General features: G+C 36.3%; 3 protein-coding genes across 6 annotated transcripts; 1 reads left to right on the top strand and 2 right to left on the bottom strand.

The window, feature by feature from the left end:
• Nucleotides 1–49: 49 nt before the first annotated feature.
• Nucleotides 50–17,315, bottom strand: LOC109163624 (protein NRT1/ PTR FAMILY 8.2-like). 3 transcript variants are annotated; one of them, XM_019312360.1, is made up of 7 exons: nucleotides 17,303–17,315; nucleotides 10,947–10,948; nucleotides 7,443–7,447; nucleotides 2,362–2,501; nucleotides 2,017–2,234; nucleotides 1,340–1,893; nucleotides 236–1,070 (listed from the first exon to the last, which is right to left on the bottom strand). In XM_019312360.1, exons 4-7 carry the CDS (start codon nucleotides 2,480–2,482, stop codon nucleotides 236–238), a joined length of 1,728 nt encoding a protein of 575 aa, XP_019167905.1. In that variant the 5' UTR covers nucleotides 2,483–2,501; nucleotides 7,443–7,447; nucleotides 10,947–10,948; nucleotides 17,303–17,315. The 3 variants fall into 3 exon arrangements, with proteins under 3 accessions (XP_019167921.1, XP_019167905.1, XP_019167914.1); XM_019312376.1 differs by lacking the exons at nucleotides 7,443–7,447; nucleotides 10,947–10,948; nucleotides 17,303–17,315 and adding an exon at nucleotides 2,713–3,028 and having other exon boundaries at nucleotides 50–1,070; XM_019312369.1 differs by lacking the exons at nucleotides 7,443–7,447; nucleotides 10,947–10,948; nucleotides 17,303–17,315 and adding an exon at nucleotides 2,614–2,631.
• On the top strand, nucleotides 7,448–10,487 carry LOC109163591 (protein NRT1/ PTR FAMILY 8.2-like). The gene is made up of 4 exons (XM_019312343.1): nucleotides 7,448–7,780; nucleotides 7,864–8,081; nucleotides 8,330–8,883; nucleotides 9,502–10,487. The coding sequence occupies exons 1-4, from the start codon at nucleotides 7,654–7,656 to the stop codon at nucleotides 10,376–10,378; spliced, it is 1,776 nt and encodes a 591-aa protein (XP_019167888.1). The 5' UTR covers nucleotides 7,448–7,653; the 3' UTR covers nucleotides 10,379–10,487.
• LOC109163601 (protein NRT1/ PTR FAMILY 8.2-like) lies at nucleotides 11,260–13,871 on the bottom strand. Of its 2 annotated transcripts, XM_019312357.1 has the most exons (5): nucleotides 13,615–13,837; nucleotides 13,299–13,463; nucleotides 13,008–13,225; nucleotides 12,371–12,924; nucleotides 11,260–12,302 (listed from the first exon to the last, which is right to left on the bottom strand). In XM_019312357.1, the coding sequence occupies exons 2-5, from the start codon at nucleotides 13,402–13,404 to the stop codon at nucleotides 11,432–11,434; spliced, it is 1,749 nt and encodes a 582-aa protein (XP_019167902.1). In that variant the 5' UTR covers nucleotides 13,405–13,463; nucleotides 13,615–13,837; the 3' UTR covers nucleotides 11,260–11,431. The 2 variants fall into 2 exon arrangements, with proteins under 2 accessions (XP_019167902.1, XP_019167897.1); XM_019312352.1 differs by having other exon boundaries at nucleotides 13,299–13,871.
• Nucleotides 17,316–18,519: the final 1,204 nt, after the last annotated feature.

Below are 18,519 nucleotides of genomic sequence, written 5' to 3'. Positions count from 1 at the left end.
GTGAATTAGAACTTAGAAGTACCACAATTGTTCATCAAATGTGTTTGTAATTAATTATGTTGTTATTATCAAATGCCCTGTCTTTGACTTCCAATCTGATCTTTAGTTTTAACAGTACAATCATTCTTGTTGCTTACACAATTACACCTACTGATACACAGCCAAACAGTATATATTGTTGGTTTCTTGAACCATTTAAACACACAACTTGAAAACCTATGGGCAAAATAAACGTTCAGCGAAGAGGGCCGACTGGTTTTTTGTAAGTATACCACTGGGCAATCCAGAGATAAACTCCCAAGTTGAGCACACTGAGAATTGCCAAGAGATAGTAGAAGTAATCTATGTGTCCGTGGTTCAGATTATCTGGAATCCACCCCGCCTTCCCATTCTTTGCTGTAATGCTCGTAACGATAGTCACCAGCAAAGAACTCAAGTAGTTCCCTAACGCGACAGTGGTGAGCGAGAGAGCTGAGCAGAGACTTCTCATGGCGTCGGGTGCCTGCTCGTAGAAAAACTCCAACTGGCCGATAAAGGTGAAAACTTCCGCGCAGCCTATAAGGAAGTACTGAGGGACCTGCCAGAATATCGACATCGGGACCTCCTCCAGGTCGTAGTAATTGTGCCTCTGCACGAATCTGAGTCTCACGAGCTCCAGAATCCCGGCAGATAACATGGCGAAGATGGATATGAAGAGGCCGATGCCCATTCTCTGGAGTTGTGTCAGGCCGTTCTTGTGTCCCGTGAACTTTCTCGTTACGGGGACTATGATTCTGTCGTAGACCGGGACCCAGAAGATGACGCTAAGCGTGTCGAAGATGCTGAGCGACGCTGGTGGGATCTTGAAGGTGGAATTCCCTACACGAGTATCCATAGCAGCGCCTTGCAACACGAACAAAGTGCTCATTTGACCATAAACCGTACTAAAGATGATCCCCGTTGCCCATACGGGTAACAGCCTTACGATCGCTTTCAGCTCTTCAACTTGAGTCACTGTGCAGAGTCTCCATGGATCTATCGAGTCTTTCTTCTCATCTGATTCCACCTGAACTGCTGCCTTGTCAAAGAAACTGCAGTAAATATTATGCAAAAAGATTCAGTTTTTTGTGGATTCAACTGCTGCCTTACGTTTATGTTATATTATATGCTAGCCCCCTCTCACGTGTACAGGCCGAGCAACACGTGGACCATAGTCTCTTTTTTTTTTATCGGATAAATTGAAGTATGTGCTCCATCTCAACTAATAGTTGGATTGCACATTTATGTTTCTGTTAATATTATATGCTCAACAGAATAGAACTTCATAAGAACAAAAGCTAAACATATCAAATATGCTTACCCAAAATCTCCTGTATGATCAAGCTTGCGGCTCCCAGTGATAGCAGACTCAGCATCTGCAGTCTCATAAAGGAGAGACTTTTCTGCAGGAACCGCAACTTTATACTTTCTTACAGAGGCTACGAGCACTTGACAGATCCGGGTTAGAGGGCTCCCGCCAGGTTTTTGGTTACGGTACAATCTCGTGCCCGAAAAGAAGCTGACTACAGCAACAGCCATGGTCACAGCAGGAATGCCGAAACCCCACCCCCAACCGACATTATCTTGTATCCAAACCAGCACAGAAGAAGCAATGAGGGCACCGATATTGATGGAGAAATAGAACCAGTTAAAGAAAGACGACTTGTGTTTCTTCTCAACTTCATCGTCGTCATCAAACTGATCCGCCCCGAAAGACGAAACACAAGGCTTGATCCCGCCAGTACCCAGAGCAATCACGTAAAGGGCAATAAAGGAAACCGCACTTTGTGCCAGCGTTGGATCACAAACACCATCCTTCGAACACGTTGGCTTCAAGCCTGAAACCGATGCTGACAATGTCAACAATGCCATTCCCTGCACATTACATAAAGGGATGGACACTCGAGTTTATCAACCTCAACATCTTAGCACAAACATTAACACAATCGGGCCATTTATAAACACACAACATACATATATACTTCAATAAGAACTTACAATAACATAAATGATCGAGAAAGAGGCAATAGTCCAGTATCTTCCCATAAAGGCATCAGCAAGAAACGCCCCGATGAGTGGCATTATGTAACATGTACCTGACCAATTCGATACATTTTTTGAAGCTGTAGCACTATGCTGGTTGAGTTTATGCTTAAAATACAGGACAAGATTTGTGCTCATTCCATAATATGCCAACCTTTCACAACATTCATTTCCTGTCAATCAAATACCCAATACAATAACTCAGAGAAACAACAACAACAACAAAAAACATGAAAAAGTAACAAACTTTCTAAAATTTAAGGATTCAAAAGAAAGAGGGAAAGTTGAGAAAAAGAAAACCTAGGATAAAAGGGCATGCTTTCCAGGTCCCAGTTTCATTCTTCTTGGCAGGGTTACCCTGATAATCTACAGTCCCATCCTTGGTATAAAGATCATCATCTTTTCTATGAACTTCTCCCATGGCTTTCACAAGTTACCAACTGAAAAATATGAGAAATTAGCAGATAAATCACCATACCCATAACCCAAAAATGAGAAAACTCTATACTGCATTTTGAACAGGAATTCAAGCAATTTTGGTTCAGTATTCACCTGAAATTTTCTCAAGAACATGCCTTTACATAACCACTCACTCTCAACAGTATAATCCAATCCGATAAAAGAATAATAATATGAAAATGTGAAACATACCCGCAAGTTTAAATTTCTTGCTTGCTCTGGAAAACCCCAGGAACATACAGATCTCCGGCGGGGTGGAAGGCGACAAAATCAGGGAAAGAAGAGATGAGGATGAAGTTAACGTGAGGTTCTTTATAATTAAACTAAGCATACAATAACTTATAATTAAGTAGTTTATGACTTAATTATCGGCCTTTGATGAATGATGATTGCAGGTTTGACTAAGTGGACTTTTAGTATCGAGTGTGAACACGAAAGTTTCAGTCTTTGTGGATGCCAGCGAAAAAGAGATCCACCGCACAGATTCCGGAGATACTGAAAAGGTGGGATTCCTGATTCATTCGTAATCTTGTGTCTAAAATAGATAAAAGGTCAAACAGGGCAGGCGTAACGGCACCTGGATAATGCAGTATCTGTGTATATCCGTGTGTGTGTTCATAACGGGACAAATACATATAGTAAATGTTGAACTACACAACTAATTCTCTGGCTGAATTATAAGTACGTCTATTGTGTTGGACAGTTGATCTGAAGATTTAAGATTGTTCCATACATAAAGTTAATGATTAAACTTTTGATATTTTGTTAAGGATAAATGAGTCTCTTCTATTTAACCACATCCCCAGATTTTGAACTTGATAGCGAAATGGGAGGGAGTGTGAGGACAAAAGAGGGTGATGTAGTTTAATGATGAAGTTATGGAGTGGTGAGTTGCATTGGGCAATTTATATCCTACACCACGGCGCGCGTTGTACTATGCGTCCAGATGCAAAACGACATCGTTTTAATTTTTTTTTTTTTTTTTGAAATTTCCTGCCCTAGTGAATGGCAGTAGTTTTTTCTTTAAAAAAAAAAACCCGCTGTTCAAGAATGTACATAATGTTATACTATAATACACATAATGTTATACATGAATGTACATAATTATATAACAAAATATACATACTCTTTTTAAAAGATAATACACATAATCTAACATAATACATAATAAATATAAACTTTTAACATAATACACATCAACTCTTAACATAATACACACAAATTTTTTGATTCGAATGTACATAATTGTATAAAAAAAATGTACATAATTGTATAAAAAATACACATAACTGTATGAACCAATACACATAACGTTATGAATAAATACACATAACGTTGTGAACAAATACACATAATCTCAGCAACTTCCTACCGCGCCTCCCAACACTACCCCAAAACGACATCGTTTTGGGAGGCGCGCGACGCACAGTGCTATGTGCGCCGCGGTGTAGGATATAACGATTGGTTGCAGTGTGAATGAAAACTACATCCACAAAGTCACGGGCCACGACTTCATTGAATGCAGCAATTATGGCTAGGAAGGTGATGGGTAGAGTGGGGTGAGATAGTGACATCAATTTTTTCAAAGTAACGACTCTAATTCATAATTTTTTTGGTTAAGGTTTTTTATAAAGGATTTAGTACAATTTTTTTAATGTGATTTGTGAACTATTGCGTAAGAATAAAATTTGTTTTTGTGTACACTTTTAAATAGTAACTATGAGTTTCTCTTTGTACCTCGAATAATTTTTAATTTTTTTATAATTTTAATTTATATATGTATGCATCATACAAGACGAATGAGACACGACATTAAGATAGGTACATTTGGACTAGATTATTCAAGAGTAAATACTCAAAATGGTCCCTCGAATATAGCTAAATTCACAAATTGGTCCTCAACTTTCAATTTCACCCAATTAAGTCCTTAACTTTGTAATTTTAACACAATTTGGTCATCTGTCTATTTGACCGTTTGTTGACTGTGATTTTTGAGGATATATATGTAATTTCATGGTCCATCGTCAGTTTTTTAAGGTTCCGGTTGCATTTCCAGACCGCACTGTTACATTTGAATCCACTGTCGAAAGCAATCTACCAAACCCGGTCACCTTCTTCATCCTCCCTTTGGATTCAATATAATGTGGTTGAATTCGTACCAGAGCGAAGAAGACGACGTGTTTCCGAACCGGTGCAACGTCATCCTGGAGGCCTCCACGTGCTCCGACGAGAGCTGAAGGTTCTTCTGGAGATCGTCGATCACGGTCAACAAACGGTCAATTAGATGGAGGACCAAATCGTGTCAAAATTGCAAAGTTAAGGACTTAATTGGGTGAAATTGAAAGTTGAGGATCAATTTGTGAATTTAGTTATAATCGATGGACCATTTTGGGTATTTATTCATTATTCAAATAGGCAAAAATTATTATTTTTAGTTGATAGAGGGAAACATATAGTCAACCGGCTTAACCAATAGGGAGTAGACAAGAATCTCTAAATTAGACTTTCAAGTACTAAAATCATATTCCACCCTTTAAGCTACTCCTTTTTTTTTTTTTTTGGTTGTCTAAGGATATCCCTCCAACCGATAGCTAGAAGTCTAATTCCGCATCCCTACTGTCAGCACACTAAGTGATTGGGGATTGGCCAAATTATTTGCTCCATTCACATGGGTGGCGATCGAACCCCAACCTCATGCTTAAATGACAAGGTGATGAACCATCACACCAACCATGTTGGTTTAAGCCACTCCTTTTTGAATAGGCTAAAAAATATATATTTTTTAGCCTAATAAATTCTCTATCAATTGGTCGTTCGAGATCTTATTTAAAAAAACATTTTGTTATTTAATCCCCTAATATAGGGTGAATTAAAATTTATTTCTTTAAATTTGGAATGATTTCTGGAAATTGGACAAAACAATACTGGAAGGATCAAAATTGATCACTTATTTGTAATTAATTACGGGCACGGCTACAAATGCATGCAGTGTGAATGCGAATCTGTGGTCTATGCAAGTGGGCAGAACAATACAAGAACTAACGCACACTGTTTTAACTTTTAACTTTAGAAAATCCAAAACAAAACAAAATTGGAATTATATTTTTTCTTCTTTATCTGTTATCTTATATAGAAAATAAGGGAACGGCAACTCATCTACGTACGTACCTTAGCTTGATTACGACCATACCATATTTTCTCGTGGAAAATAGAAATCCAAAAATTGTTACTTTTCAATATTTCGTCACCATAGCATAAGCACAAGGATTAAGTCATTGCTATAGCATTTACACCAAATTATTAAATTTTAAAAAATACTTTTTTTTTTTCAAGTCATGAAAATAAATCTGTAGAAGGTATACAATAAATAAACTCTATTCATGTGTAAGTCTGTAAATCACATATGATATGTAAACTGCACTAAGCAAATTGTGTACTAATTTTATCAAGAGGCTGTTAAAAAAAATCAAATTCGTGACATTCTAGTACACAAATTATACTACACCGATACACCCACTTAAGTACTTAACATCCCTTTAGGACTAGTTATTCAATTATTTGAAGTATAAATTTAGTCCCTAAATTATTATTAAATTCGACTATAGTTTTAGTAATCATTGTGTGGATATATATCACTATTAGTGTTCGAATCAATGTAAAGTAAATGTTTTTTTAATCTTTAAGTTTAAAACTAATTAGGTTTAATATTTTATAATTTTAATTATCAAATGATTGAAAGCGACGACATAATTTAAAAATTGAAAATGACGACATATGTTTAAAAATTAAAATGAAATTAAATATGATCAATTTTTAACTCAAAAAATTAAATTTAATATGAAATAAAATTTATATATGGTTTGTAAGCTATTATATAAAAGCGAGTTTATTTTGTACACATTTTAAAATATTAGAGGTAAATTTTCCTAATCATTTAAAAAAAAAAAAAAAAGAAGAAATTAACACTATATATCACTTTGACTATCTCTTATTTCATTTTTCTTTATTTATGGTAGAATTTTGCAATAACACATGTGAATGATATGAATCTACCAGTCCATTTTAATGTTATCCTTCACGCATTGAGCTAATGAAAGCACAACGTAACAACCATCACTGCTTCAATTCCAAAATTTCCAGTCAAATTATTGTTCTTGATGGACCCCCAAAATTATTTCTCACCACAAAAAAACACAATTGCAACCAGATTCTTGCAAATATCTTTTTGGTTAAACTTGTCACTTAGGGTCTTTATAGTCCAATTTACTTCTTTTGTGTGATTTGTGAGAGCAATTTTTTTTAAAAAAAAAATTTGATTTATGTATTTTACTCAATAATAAGAAAGACATAAGAAATAATAGAGTTTACTCAATACACATACACCATCTAGTAGTCATTGCGAGTTTCCCTTGTCATTCAAAAAAAAAAAAAACAATTGGAACCACTTATGTCCATCCTCATTATTACATGCCAAAATAAAATTTCAAAATATTTCTCCGCCATATAATTTTATATTTCCCTAATTTTGCATTACATTTCAGACGTCAATCATATTACTAGGAGTAATTTTACATTTCATGAATTAAAAGCTTTCTAAAAATCATTTCACATGCTCAATTAATTTTACTAAATACTTCTTACAAAAAGCTAACAATTAACCACTAACAACTTACCATTAATCAATATATAACTGTCAAATTAAATAATGCTTATATTCTAAATGATATGATTTTATTTGATTACATATCATATCTCGTGAATGTACCAAATGACCAATACATAAGATCTGATGTGAATAATTCTCATAATAAAATTCCTAATATTTTTCAAAAATTAAAAAAAAAAAAAAAAACAAAAAAAACAAAAAAAAACAAAAAAAACACACACACACACACAAAAGGAAGAAAAGTATAAGTACCTACTCCAGCTTCCCACACTCCCAGTGACTGAACACCAGAAGGGGAAACAAAACTATCCACTTTCTATGGAAATATTCACTGAGAATCAGGAATCATGAAATTCAGATTCCAGGAATCTTGGTGCCGGCCTTATATGATATGCCTACATGTTCATACGAATTCTTTAATCCCATGAGTGTATATATTTAGTAAACTCACAAAAATTGGCCTGCAGATGATGGAGCAATCGAAAGCCATGGAGGAAGATGATGTTTATACCAAGGATGGGACATTGGATTATCGTAACAGACCAGCAAACAAGAAGAAAACAGGAAACTGGAAGGCCTGCCCTTTTATCTTGGGTAAGTTTAAGTTTTCTTCATTTTATTTCTCTTCTGTGATTAGATTTAATTCTTTGTTTATATGGTGATCTGATTCTGGGCAGGGAATGAATGCTCGGAGAGATTGGCGTACTATGGGATGAGTTCAAATCTCATGATTTACTTCCAAACCCGTCTGAATCAATCCACCACCAGTGCTTCGAAAAACCTGTCGAATTGGTCGGGGACCTGCTATATCATGCCGTTGGTCGGAGCGTTTCTTGCTGATGCATATCTGGGAAGATACTGGACCATTGCCACCTTCTCTATCATCTATGTTATGGTAAGCCCTTTATTTTGAGTGACAACAAAAACCGTATTCACTATCTGAAGGTGTGCACGGGATAAATCCAGTCTTATGACCTTAGTGTAAACGCTCATAGCTGACTGGATCAAACCAAGAAAGCTAATAGGCTGCTCCTGTACAGCCGGACCAACTTGATTGGGGTTGCCTTGTAAGCGCTTTATTTGTTTTAATCTGTGTTTGGTATATGAAATAAAATTGATTAGAGTGTCTGAATTGATATAAAGGGGATGACATTGATGACACTATCAGCAACAGTTCCTGGAATTAGCCCAACCTGTATCGCACATGATAAGTGCACCGCGACAGGGAGAGACACCGCGGTGTGCTTCATCGCCCTGTACTTGGTGGCGCTAGGGACCGGGGGGATCAAGCCCTGCGTCTCATCCTACGGCGCAGACCAGTTTGATGACACCGATGAAAAGGAAAGAAAGCACAAGAGTTCTTTCTTCAATTGGTTCTATTTCTCAATCAATGTTGGGGCGCTCGTGGCGGCCTCTCTGATCGTGTGGATTCAACAGGACGTGAGCTGGGGGTGGGGATTCGGTGTTCCTGCGGTGGCTATGGCATTGGCTGTCACCTTTTTCTTCTCGGGGACTCGTTTGTATCGGTACCAGAAGCCCGGGGGCAGCCCTTTCACGCGGCTGTTTCAGGTTGTCGTGGCTTCTTTAAGGAAACGTAAGGTTAAAGTGCCGTCCGACAAATCTCTTTTGCACGAGACCGTAGGCCTTGAATCAAACATCCAAGGGAGTCGTAAGCTTAGCCACACAAATGAGCTAAGGTATGTGTCTTGTCTAATCACCTTTTACTCGATAGAAAACTGCAGAATGGGTTAAAAGTTCGGTTTTTCCACTTTCAAATTGTTACTAAGTTAACCGTTAACCATTTAGGGTCCTTCAACTTCCACTGAGGATCAAACTCGCAACCGTCTAAATGAAAGTTCAACTTGGGTACCATTAGACCATATAGTCTTGGTGCCTTGGTAACATAGTTAGCTTAGCTTATAAGTCAATTTTGACTTATTTGACCACTATTAGCTATTTGATTGGTTAAACAATACCAAATACTTTTCTACAATCTGTTAATGATATCAACTATTCAAACTTACTAACCCAATCAGCTAATAACTAACAACTATTTACCAAACACCCCCAAGAATCTTAATAATTTGAAAGTCAAAACAGTCTTTGATCAATTGGAAAGTTTAATTAGGACTAAACATAGCATATCCCGGAATGCCAAATGGTATTAACTCAAAACGGTCATACCTAATGGGCTAGTGACTCACTTCCCCTCTAATAGTTTGTTAGGCCCGGAGTAGGTAAGGAAAGAGAATTTCGCTTTTTGTGAGTAAGAAAACACAATCATTATATTCCAATCTTTGAACACATGATTTCAGATTCTTTGACAAGGCAGCAGTGGTGGAAGAATCATTAGATGAAGACAAGAAGGGCTCAGTTAGTCCATGGAGACTATGCACTGTGACACAAGTTGAGGAACTCAAGTCCATTATTCGCCTCCTCCCAATCTGGGCAACCGGCATAATCTTCAGCACAGTGTACGGCCAAATGGGCACACAGTTTATATCACAAGCCGAAGGCATGAACACCTACGTAGGAACCTTCAAAATCCCCGAGGCATCCCTCGGCGTTTTCGACACCATCAGCGTTATTGTCTGGGTTCCAATCTACGACAAGATCATAGTCCCCGCCGCCAGAAAACTCACCGGCCACAAGTCCGGCTTGACTCACCTCCAAAGAATGGGTGTCGGCTTGTTCATATCCATCTCCGCCATGGTTTCCGCCGCCGTGTTAGAGATGGTGCGGCTCTCAATGGCGAAAAGGCACAATCTTTACGACGCTAAAGAAGTGCCCATCTCAGTTTTCTGGCAAGTTCCCCAGTATTTCATAATTGGGTGCGCAGAAGTGTTCACATTCATCGGACAATTGGAGTTTTTCTACGACCAAGCCCCGGATTCCATGAGAAGTTTGGGCACTGCCCTTTCCCTTACCACCGCCGCCATTGGGAACTATTTGAGCTCTTTCCTCGTCACCATTGTTACAGACATTAGTACGAGGAATGGCAAGCCTGGTTGGCTTGCCAGCAACCTCAACCGCGGCCACCTGGACTACTTCTTCTGGCTTTTGGCGGCGCTCAGCGTGGTAAACCTCGGAGTTTTCGTTGTGGTGGCGAAAATGTATACATACAAGAAGGCCATCAATAAGGACTCCGACCTTGTTCATGCTGAGAATGGCAACTCGGATCGTAACTTGTGATAATGATGTAGTTTAATGATAAGTATAATGTTTTCTAGACATGCAATAAGCTAGCTTACATACATGATACATTTCAATCTTACCATCTTCCTTCATGTTAAATGTACTAGGATCGTAACTTGTACCCGTCCATTTTAATGTTATCGTTAATCGATGGTCATACCGCAATGATGGATCTTTAATACAAGTTTATTTCTGTATATTGTAAACTCAGTTTTAGTGTACTATCGTTCATTTTAATTGTCAATAGACTAAATACACTGCTTCTAAAATTGGTACATTTTAATTGTCAATAGACTAAGAGCATCTACACCCAGGGATAATGCAAAGTTTATCTACGGTTTTTAAGAAATATGGAGAAGAGAAGGCTAGTAAAATTATTTCAATTGTGACAGTCACGCGCTGACAATCTCCCTCCTATTAGAGATGCTCTAAAGACACTGCTTCTAAAATTTAAGAAATGACTATAATTTTGAATCAAGATTCAATTCCTAGTTTTGTAGTCATCAAATTATTGTTGTTGATGGACCCATTATATTGTCTCTGAACACAAAAACGATTGCGCAACCACTTTTGTCCTCATCGTCACACACCAAAATGCCAATTTCAAAATACTTCTCCATTTGGTATTTAACCCCAATTTTCTTTTTCTTTTTAACTTGTTCTTTTTTTAGGTGGCTAGAAATTTTATAAAATAAATACTTTGAAAAAGACTTTTAATTTTTAATACGCTTGATAGGCCACAAGATTAAACTAGATTTTGAACTTTAAAAAAAGAAAAAATCTCATAAATTTAAACCCAACAAAACAACTCTGAAAAGAATAACCGAGTGGATGAAACAAGATTCTCGTACCAGAGAAGGTAATGAGTGCAAATCCGGTAATAAAGAAACATAAATTCATTCATATGAAATAAAGTTGAAACCAGTATTTAACCTGTAGCCATGTTTCTCCACTTCAATAGCTAAATACTAAAAGCTAAACCAATTCATAAGAGTTCTTACAACAATAAACAGAAGTGCAGCAGAGATGAATAACTGATAATCCTGCTTACTAGTTAGAAGCTAAGCTGCCATTCTCAGCTTCTTCCACTAGATCAGAGACCTTGTTGATGGCCTTCTTGTACGTATACATCTTCGCCACCACAACGAAAACCCCCAAGTTCATCACGCTAAGCACAGCCAAAAGCCAGAAGAAATAGTCCAGATGGCCATAGTTGAGGTTGTTGGCCAGCCATCCAGGCTTGCCATTCCTGGTAGTAATGTCTGCAACAATGGTGACAAGGAAAGAGCTCAAATAGTTCCCGATGGCATTGGTGGTAAGCGAGAGGGCAGAGCACAAGCTTCTCATGGAATCCGGGGCTTGATCATAGAAGAACTCCAATTGCCCGATGAATGTGAACACTTCTGCACATCCTATGATGAAATACTGAGGGACTTGCCAGAAAACCGAGATGGGCACTTCTGTAACGTCGTAAAGATTGTGCCTTTTCACCATTGCAAGACGAACCATCTCTAAGACGGCTGCAGAAACCATGGCTAGGATCGATATGAACAGCCCGACCCCCATTCTCTGGAGGTGAGTCAAGCCGGACTTGTGGCCTGTGAACTTTCGGGCCATTGGCACTATAAGCCTGTCATAGATTGGCACCCAAACTATGACACTTAGGGTGTCGAAAACACTGAGGGATGCCTCGGGGATTTTGAAGGTTCCCACGTAGGTGTTCATCCCTATGGCCTGTGACACAAACTGTGTGCTCATTTGGCCATAAACTGTGCTGAAGATTATGCCCGTTGCCCAGATTGGAAGCAGGCGAATAATCGACTTCAGTTCCTCAACTTGTGTCACAGTGCATAGTCTCCATGGACTAAAAGAGCCCTTCTTGTATTCATCCGATTCCACCACAGCTGCCTTGTCAAAGAATCTGAAACCATGTGTTTCAAAGATTAGATTCTGTTTTCTGTTAAGTAAAAAGTGATTATATATATATACCTTAGCTCATTGGTGTGGCTAAGCTTACGACTTCCTTGGATGTTTGATTCAAGGCCTGAAGTCTCGTGCAGAAGAGATTTGTCAATTGGCACTTTAACCTTACGTTTCCTTAAAGAAGCCACAATAACCTGAAACAGCCGCGTGAAAGGGCTGCCACCGGGCTTCTGGTAGCGATACAAACGAGTCCCGGAGAAGAAAAAGGTGACAGCCATGGCCATAGCCACAGCAGGAACACCGAATCCCCACCCCCAGCTCACTTCCTGTTGAATCCACACGATCAGAGAGGAGGCCACGAGCGCCCCGATATTGATTGAGAAATAGAACCAGTTGAAGAAAGAACTCTTGTGCTTTCTTTCCTTTTCATCAGTGTCATCAAACTGGTCTGCGCCGTAGGATGAGACGCAGGGCTTGATCCCCCCGGTCCCTAGCGCCACCAAGTACAGGGCGATGAAGCACACCATGGTGTCTCTCCCTGTCACGGTGCACTTTTCATGTGCGATACAGGTTGGGCTAATTCCAGGAACTGTTGCTGATAGTGTCATCAATGTCATCCCCTTTATATCAATTCACACACTCTAAATCAATTTTATTTCATAAACCAAACACAAATTCAAGGGAAAATAAGTAAAGGGCTTACAATAACATAGATGATAGAGAAGGTGGCAATGGTCCAGTATCTTCCCAGATATGCATCAGCAAGAAACGCTCCGACCAACGGCATGATATAGCAGGTCCCCGACCAATTCGACAGGTTTTTCGAAGCACTGATGGTGGATTGATTCAGACGGGTTTGGAAGTAAATCATGAGATTTGAACTCATCCCATAGTACGCCAATCTCTCCGAGCATTCATTCCCTGCCCAGAATCACCATATCAACAAAGAATCTAATCACAGAAGAGAAATAAAATGAAGAAAACTTAAACTTACCCAAGATAAAAGGGCAGGCCTTCCAGGTTCCTGTTTTGTTCTTGTTTGCCGGTCTGTTACGATAATCCAAAGTCCCGTCCTTGGTATAAACATCATCTTCCTCCATGGCTTCCGATCTGATCTGCTAGTCTGCTACGATTGCTCCCAGAATTTCTCGATCTCTCTCTTCAACAAAAAGAAAAAAAAGACGCCACTCCAGGCCAAATTTAGTTTCTTCTCGAGTATATATGTCGTTGTTATCATCAACGTACGTTAAATACTACACTGGGTATTAAAGAATTGGTATGAAAGCGTCGAATAGAATATAATAATAAACCTGGAAAATTCTTTTTCAACCGGACGTCAGGCTGTCACCAGGATTCATGGAATCTACGCCCCCACAAGAAAAACCCCATTTCCGAATTTCATGATTTCTGGTTTTCAGAGAATGTTTTCTTTACAAAGTGGATAATCTTGTTGCTCCCACTTCTGCTGATATGGCGGCTCAGTACTAGGTTTAGTCACGCTGGAGAGCGTGAGCCGGTACAGATATTTTCCGAAGAATTAGGATTTGTTAAAAACTTCTAGCCACCCAAGATAAACACATATGAACTAAATATATAAATAGATGAAAAAAATTATGTTATACCGTTTTTGCCCGTCCTGAAAATTCATAGAAGAGATAAATTGCAAAAAAAAAAAAAAAATAGATGAAAAAAATTATGTTATACCGTTATTGCTCGCCCTGGAAATTGATAGAAGAGGTAAATCGCAAAAAAAAAAAAAAAAAAAAAAAAAAAAACGAATTTATTTTGCATTATTTGATCGGTTAAGTTATACCTAAACATTTACTACAATGTAATAGAGTCAGTAATTTTTTTAAAAATAAAAAAAATTATACCCAAACATTGTATTATTATTATTATATTATTATTATTATTTATTTATTATTTATTTATTTATTTTAGTAGTAGTAGTAGTATTGGTAGTAATGGAATATAATGCATTAATTATAGCAATGAATATTGCGTGTGTCTCTTATGGAATATTTTCTAAATTTTAACTTATTGACTAAATTTGGCTTGCTATGAGTTGGCAATTATTAATGGCTTCATAATTATGATTTTTTTTTTTACCAAGTTTGGCCTTTACTCTGTAATATTTTTGGAAATTTTCATAATATATACGTATGGACAATCTATGGCTAAGCGTGTTGGCAAAATATGATGCTTTAACGTGTGTATTTAATATTTTCTTTGTGGGTGTTTGGTAAATAGTTGTTAGTTGATTGGATTAGTAGGTTTAATTAGTTGATAGCATTAGCTTGAGTGTAGAAACGTGTTTGGTAAATTAGTTGTTAATTAACTTATAGTTGATTATATGCAAAATGACTTTCTTAAAAAAAAAATTTGATAAAAAAAAATTACTCTTAGTAACTTTTTGAATTTTAACATTTTTGAGCAATAAGCTGTTACAAAAAGTTAATTAATTAAACATTCAGTACTGATTGTTTAATCAAGTCAAACATATAATAGTGGTCAAATAAGTCAAAATTGATTGATAAACTAATTATGTTAATTTTATACGGGTCAAGTCATTATTAATTACTCATAGTATTTATGGCATTGTGCTTTAAATAAAAGAATTAGTAAAACTTGATCGAGTGAAATTGATGGTTGTTATTATAGTGGTATGAGAATATTTCAGATATTAGAGATAAATATTAACCTTTTTAATTTTAATTTAATCCATATACTTAATGGCAATGCATGAGATATAGAAATATGTCTCTGTACATAATAGTTTCGTACGTAGGAGGTGTAGAAATATGTCTAGATACATATATATACTACATGTGATAATTTGTTCCTATGTTTAAATAGGGTAATATATGTCTTTTAATTATGTCACGGTCGACTTTCCTTATTCACACCGCAGTATTTGTGGGTTGTTACGCGATGAGTAGAAGTGTCATTTTAAATATATTCATAAAGAGATTAATTCCATGTATAGATTAGTTGGCAACAATTGCGGACCGGTAACGTTTGCTAAAATTTTGTATCTAATTTTTTTTTTGGGTACATAATCATGCTCTTTGTCTTTCTTTGATATGCCATACGAGACCGTAACGCATGTCTCGAGATATTAGTCTAGTATATGAAAAAATTTCATTTACGACTTATTTTCCCCGATAATATGAGGGTTCAATTTTTATAACGAATATTGGGGGTTTCTTAGTGCACAGAAGTGTACTGTTTAGTATTGTGTTTTGAAACTAAATAGACCTGAATTAACTTCTCATAGGAATGGGGTTATGAAATTCAAAATATAATTTGATAAAGTCAAAAAACTGGGATATTAAAAGAAAAATGAGACATTAACACAATTTACTCGAGGCACCGTGCAATGAGATCTGTCGGATTGAGGTGTGGGGACCTATTGGGTTGGCAATTCAACCTTAGGAAGAAGAAAATTAAGGTTGTGAGAAAGGGGAAGAGTACATTAAAAAAAAAAAAAAAAAAAAAAAAAGTGACAACGTAACGAGATGTTACCGGTAAGAACGTGATGTTATCAGTTGCCACTTTATTTGGAAGACTGAATGAAGGCAAATTATATCGTGCACCGCGGTGCATAATCGGGTTTGCACCGAGCTTCAAAACAACGTTGTTTTGTTTAATGAAAAGAAACGGCACCCATTCCGCGCTGTTCCGTAAAAAATAACTCTGTTGTTCAGTTTCATTTTGTATACACTGCAGTTTCAGTTCAACACAACTACACTTTCATTTCGATATAAGTACAGTTTCATTCGATATTTATACACTCAAACATGTGAAAATGTTATTTAATTTTATTTTATATACACTATAGTTTCATTAAAACACAACTACATGATTATTTTGATATAACTACAGCTTCATTGCACAATATAGACTCAAATATGTGAAATGTTATTTAGTTTCATTTTACCACAACCACGGTATCATTTTGATATAACTGCAGATTCATTTGATAATATAAAAATAATACATGAAGCAGTATCGATTTAGATACACTGTAATGTCAGTTTAGATACACTGTAGTTTCAATTGATAATTAACACACCAAAAAGGACGCACTCTGTAAACAGTAACGACGTACCGTTTCTTTACTTAAAGAAACGATGATGTTTGTGCCCCGCGGTCCACCGTATAACGACTGCTGGATGAAACGGTAATCCGTTATATTTTTAACCAAAAAAAAAAGAGTAAAATTACGTATTTGACATTGTTTGTCAAGTAAGAATTTAGAACTTAGAAGTATCACTTGGCAAAAAGTCGCACCAACATCAGTATTCTATGAACTATGATCCACACATTTGTATAGATTATAAATAAAAAGTACATTTTTAATATATATAAAATACATTATTTAAAAGTACATGATTTTTTTTTTAATATATTACAAATAATGTATTTTTAGTATATTGCATTCATGGTCCACACAACTATGTAGCAACAATTATACCGTGGACTCTAATCCACCTTGCAAGGTAGATCCATATCCAAAATTTACAATTTACATATTAATCCACCTTGCAAGGTAGATCCATGTCCAAAATTTACAATTTACATATTGAATATTCACAATTTACATACTAAATGTTCACAATTTAAACTCTGGACATTTAGTATGTAAATTGTATATTTTTGGATCCGAGTTCATAGAATAATTTGCCACTATGTGGACCATGGTCCACGTAATAATTTGTCTGCACCAACTCTTTGGACTTTCAAAATTAGACAGATTTGGGCCGTTTGATTTTTGGCTAAGCTGATTAATGAGCTGGGCCTAAAATAATATACTGGGCCAAACACTGATATCCCAAACTAATTTTTTTTAATTCTGTATTTTATTTTGTAATAATTAATTTAGTGGGTAACTGTTAAGGAAAATAAATAAATAATTGCACTGAAATCGGAGTGTTAGAGTGCGTGCGTGGCGTGGATCTGAAATGAGGCTCACATGACATGATGCAAAAAGATGACGAACCCAACAACTTAAATGGAATCTTTCCTTTAATGGAAACAATTTTGGTTGTGGGGCCCAGCTGATGTTTAAAGTTGCCAACCCATACTTACGTTCCCCTTTTTCATACTTTTCCCTAATAATTTATTATTATTATTATTATCTATATTACAATTTATTAATTATTCTTCCGTTACTAATATAGTAATATGCAAATTCATTTTGATATTTTTTTGGGATAAAAAACAAATAAGGCACTAAATTATTTAGAAAAATCAATTAAGCCATCGAATTCTAATAACTCTCAAATAGAACATTGAACTTGAAAAAAAAGAGCAATTAATATTTTTAACAAGTTAACTCCAGTTTTTGTTAGGTTTATTTACACACCTCTTTTGGGTGGGACAGCTGGCATGGAGATTTAAGCCTACTCCATTCCCAAAGTCAAGAATCAAACTCTTGACCTTTGATTAATGATGGATGAGTCCCTTCCTCTCAATCACACCCTCCAGGTTAAATTCATATTGATATGGTATATGTGTTTAAATGTTTTGTTATAGAATGGGAGGGACCTAAGTCATTTAGGTATATGGTCTAGATGTAAAGTTTGAGTGAGATAATACAAAGTTTAAGTAGATTAATTTTATCACGCGAGATAATGATATTGATGTACTATATTAAAAAATATTTATATTTTGTTTTGTTAGCTTACAACGTTTTTTAATATGAAGTATGTAACACTTAATAATATTAATTATATGCGAGTATTGTATTAAGTCTAGGTGTGTCAGATTGTGAATCAAATGTAAGAATTTGTATTGTAGTCCTTCACACACAACTATGGTTAGAGTTCAAGGGTTCGAGCTATCTAAATAGGTCAAAAATACTAAGAATACAATTACACCCCCTCTTTTTTGTATGGCTATCTTCTTTTTTTTTTTTTTTTTTTTTTTAATGACATTAGATCAGGGACACATGCTGTAACTCTCTGTTGGTTGCGTCACACAAGGAATTTGAGTGAGCGTGATGGTTGAGATGATGAGTCATGTTCAACTTGTTGGTCTGGACATGGTCTACTTCCCGACCTAACAGGTCAAGGAGCACACAATTAGAGTTGTAAATAGTCGACGACTATCAAATACATCGTGTGCACACCAGCACTATTTTTATAATAATATGTAATATATGCGTATGTATTATGATTGATAATATAAATAAACAATAAAAAAAAAACAAA

This window comes from Ipomoea nil, unplaced genomic scaffold, assembly GCF_001879475.1.
Source record: "Ipomoea nil cultivar Tokyo-kokei standard unplaced genomic scaffold, Asagao_1.1 scaffold0302, whole genome shotgun sequence".
NCBI lineage: Eukaryota > Viridiplantae > Streptophyta > Magnoliopsida > Solanales > Convolvulaceae > Ipomoea > Ipomoea nil.
The sequence above is the reverse complement of the archived record's forward strand: the minus strand, read 5'-3'. Positions and strand labels throughout refer to the sequence as shown.

Bases quoted from the DNA above. Each gene is read 5' to 3' on its own strand.
- LOC109163624 (XM_019312360.1), bottom strand. From the start codon at position 2,482: ATGGGAGAAGTTCATAGAAAAGATGATGATCTTTATACCAAGGATGGG. The intron at 2,235-2,361 runs GTTTTCTTTTTC...TTTGATTGACAG, and splicing joins AGCATGCCCTTTTATCCTAG to GAAATGAATGTTGTGAAAGG. The intron at 1,894-2,016 runs GTAAGTTCTTAT...TGTAATGTGCAG, and splicing joins TCTCGATCATTTATGTTATT to GGAATGGCATTGTTGACATT.
- LOC109163591 (XM_019312343.1), top strand. From the start codon at position 7,654: ATGATGGAGCAATCGAAAGCCATGGAGGAAGATGATGTTTATACCAAG. The intron at 7,781-7,863 runs GTAAGTTTAAGT...GATTCTGGGCAG, and splicing joins GGCCTGCCCTTTTATCTTGG to GGAATGAATGCTCGGAGAGA. The intron at 8,082-8,329 runs GTAAGCCCTTTA...ATTGATATAAAG, and splicing joins TCTCTATCATCTATGTTATG to GGGATGACATTGATGACACT.
- LOC109163601 (XM_019312352.1), bottom strand. From the start codon at position 13,404: ATGGAGGAAGATGATGTTTATACCAAGGACGGGACTTTGGATTATCGT. The intron at 13,226-13,298 runs GTAAGTTTAAGT...GATTCTGGGCAG, and splicing joins GGCCTGCCCTTTTATCTTGG to GGAATGAATGCTCGGAGAGA. The intron at 12,925-13,007 runs GTAAGCCCTTTA...ATTGATATAAAG, and splicing joins TCTCTATCATCTATGTTATT to GGGATGACATTGATGACACT.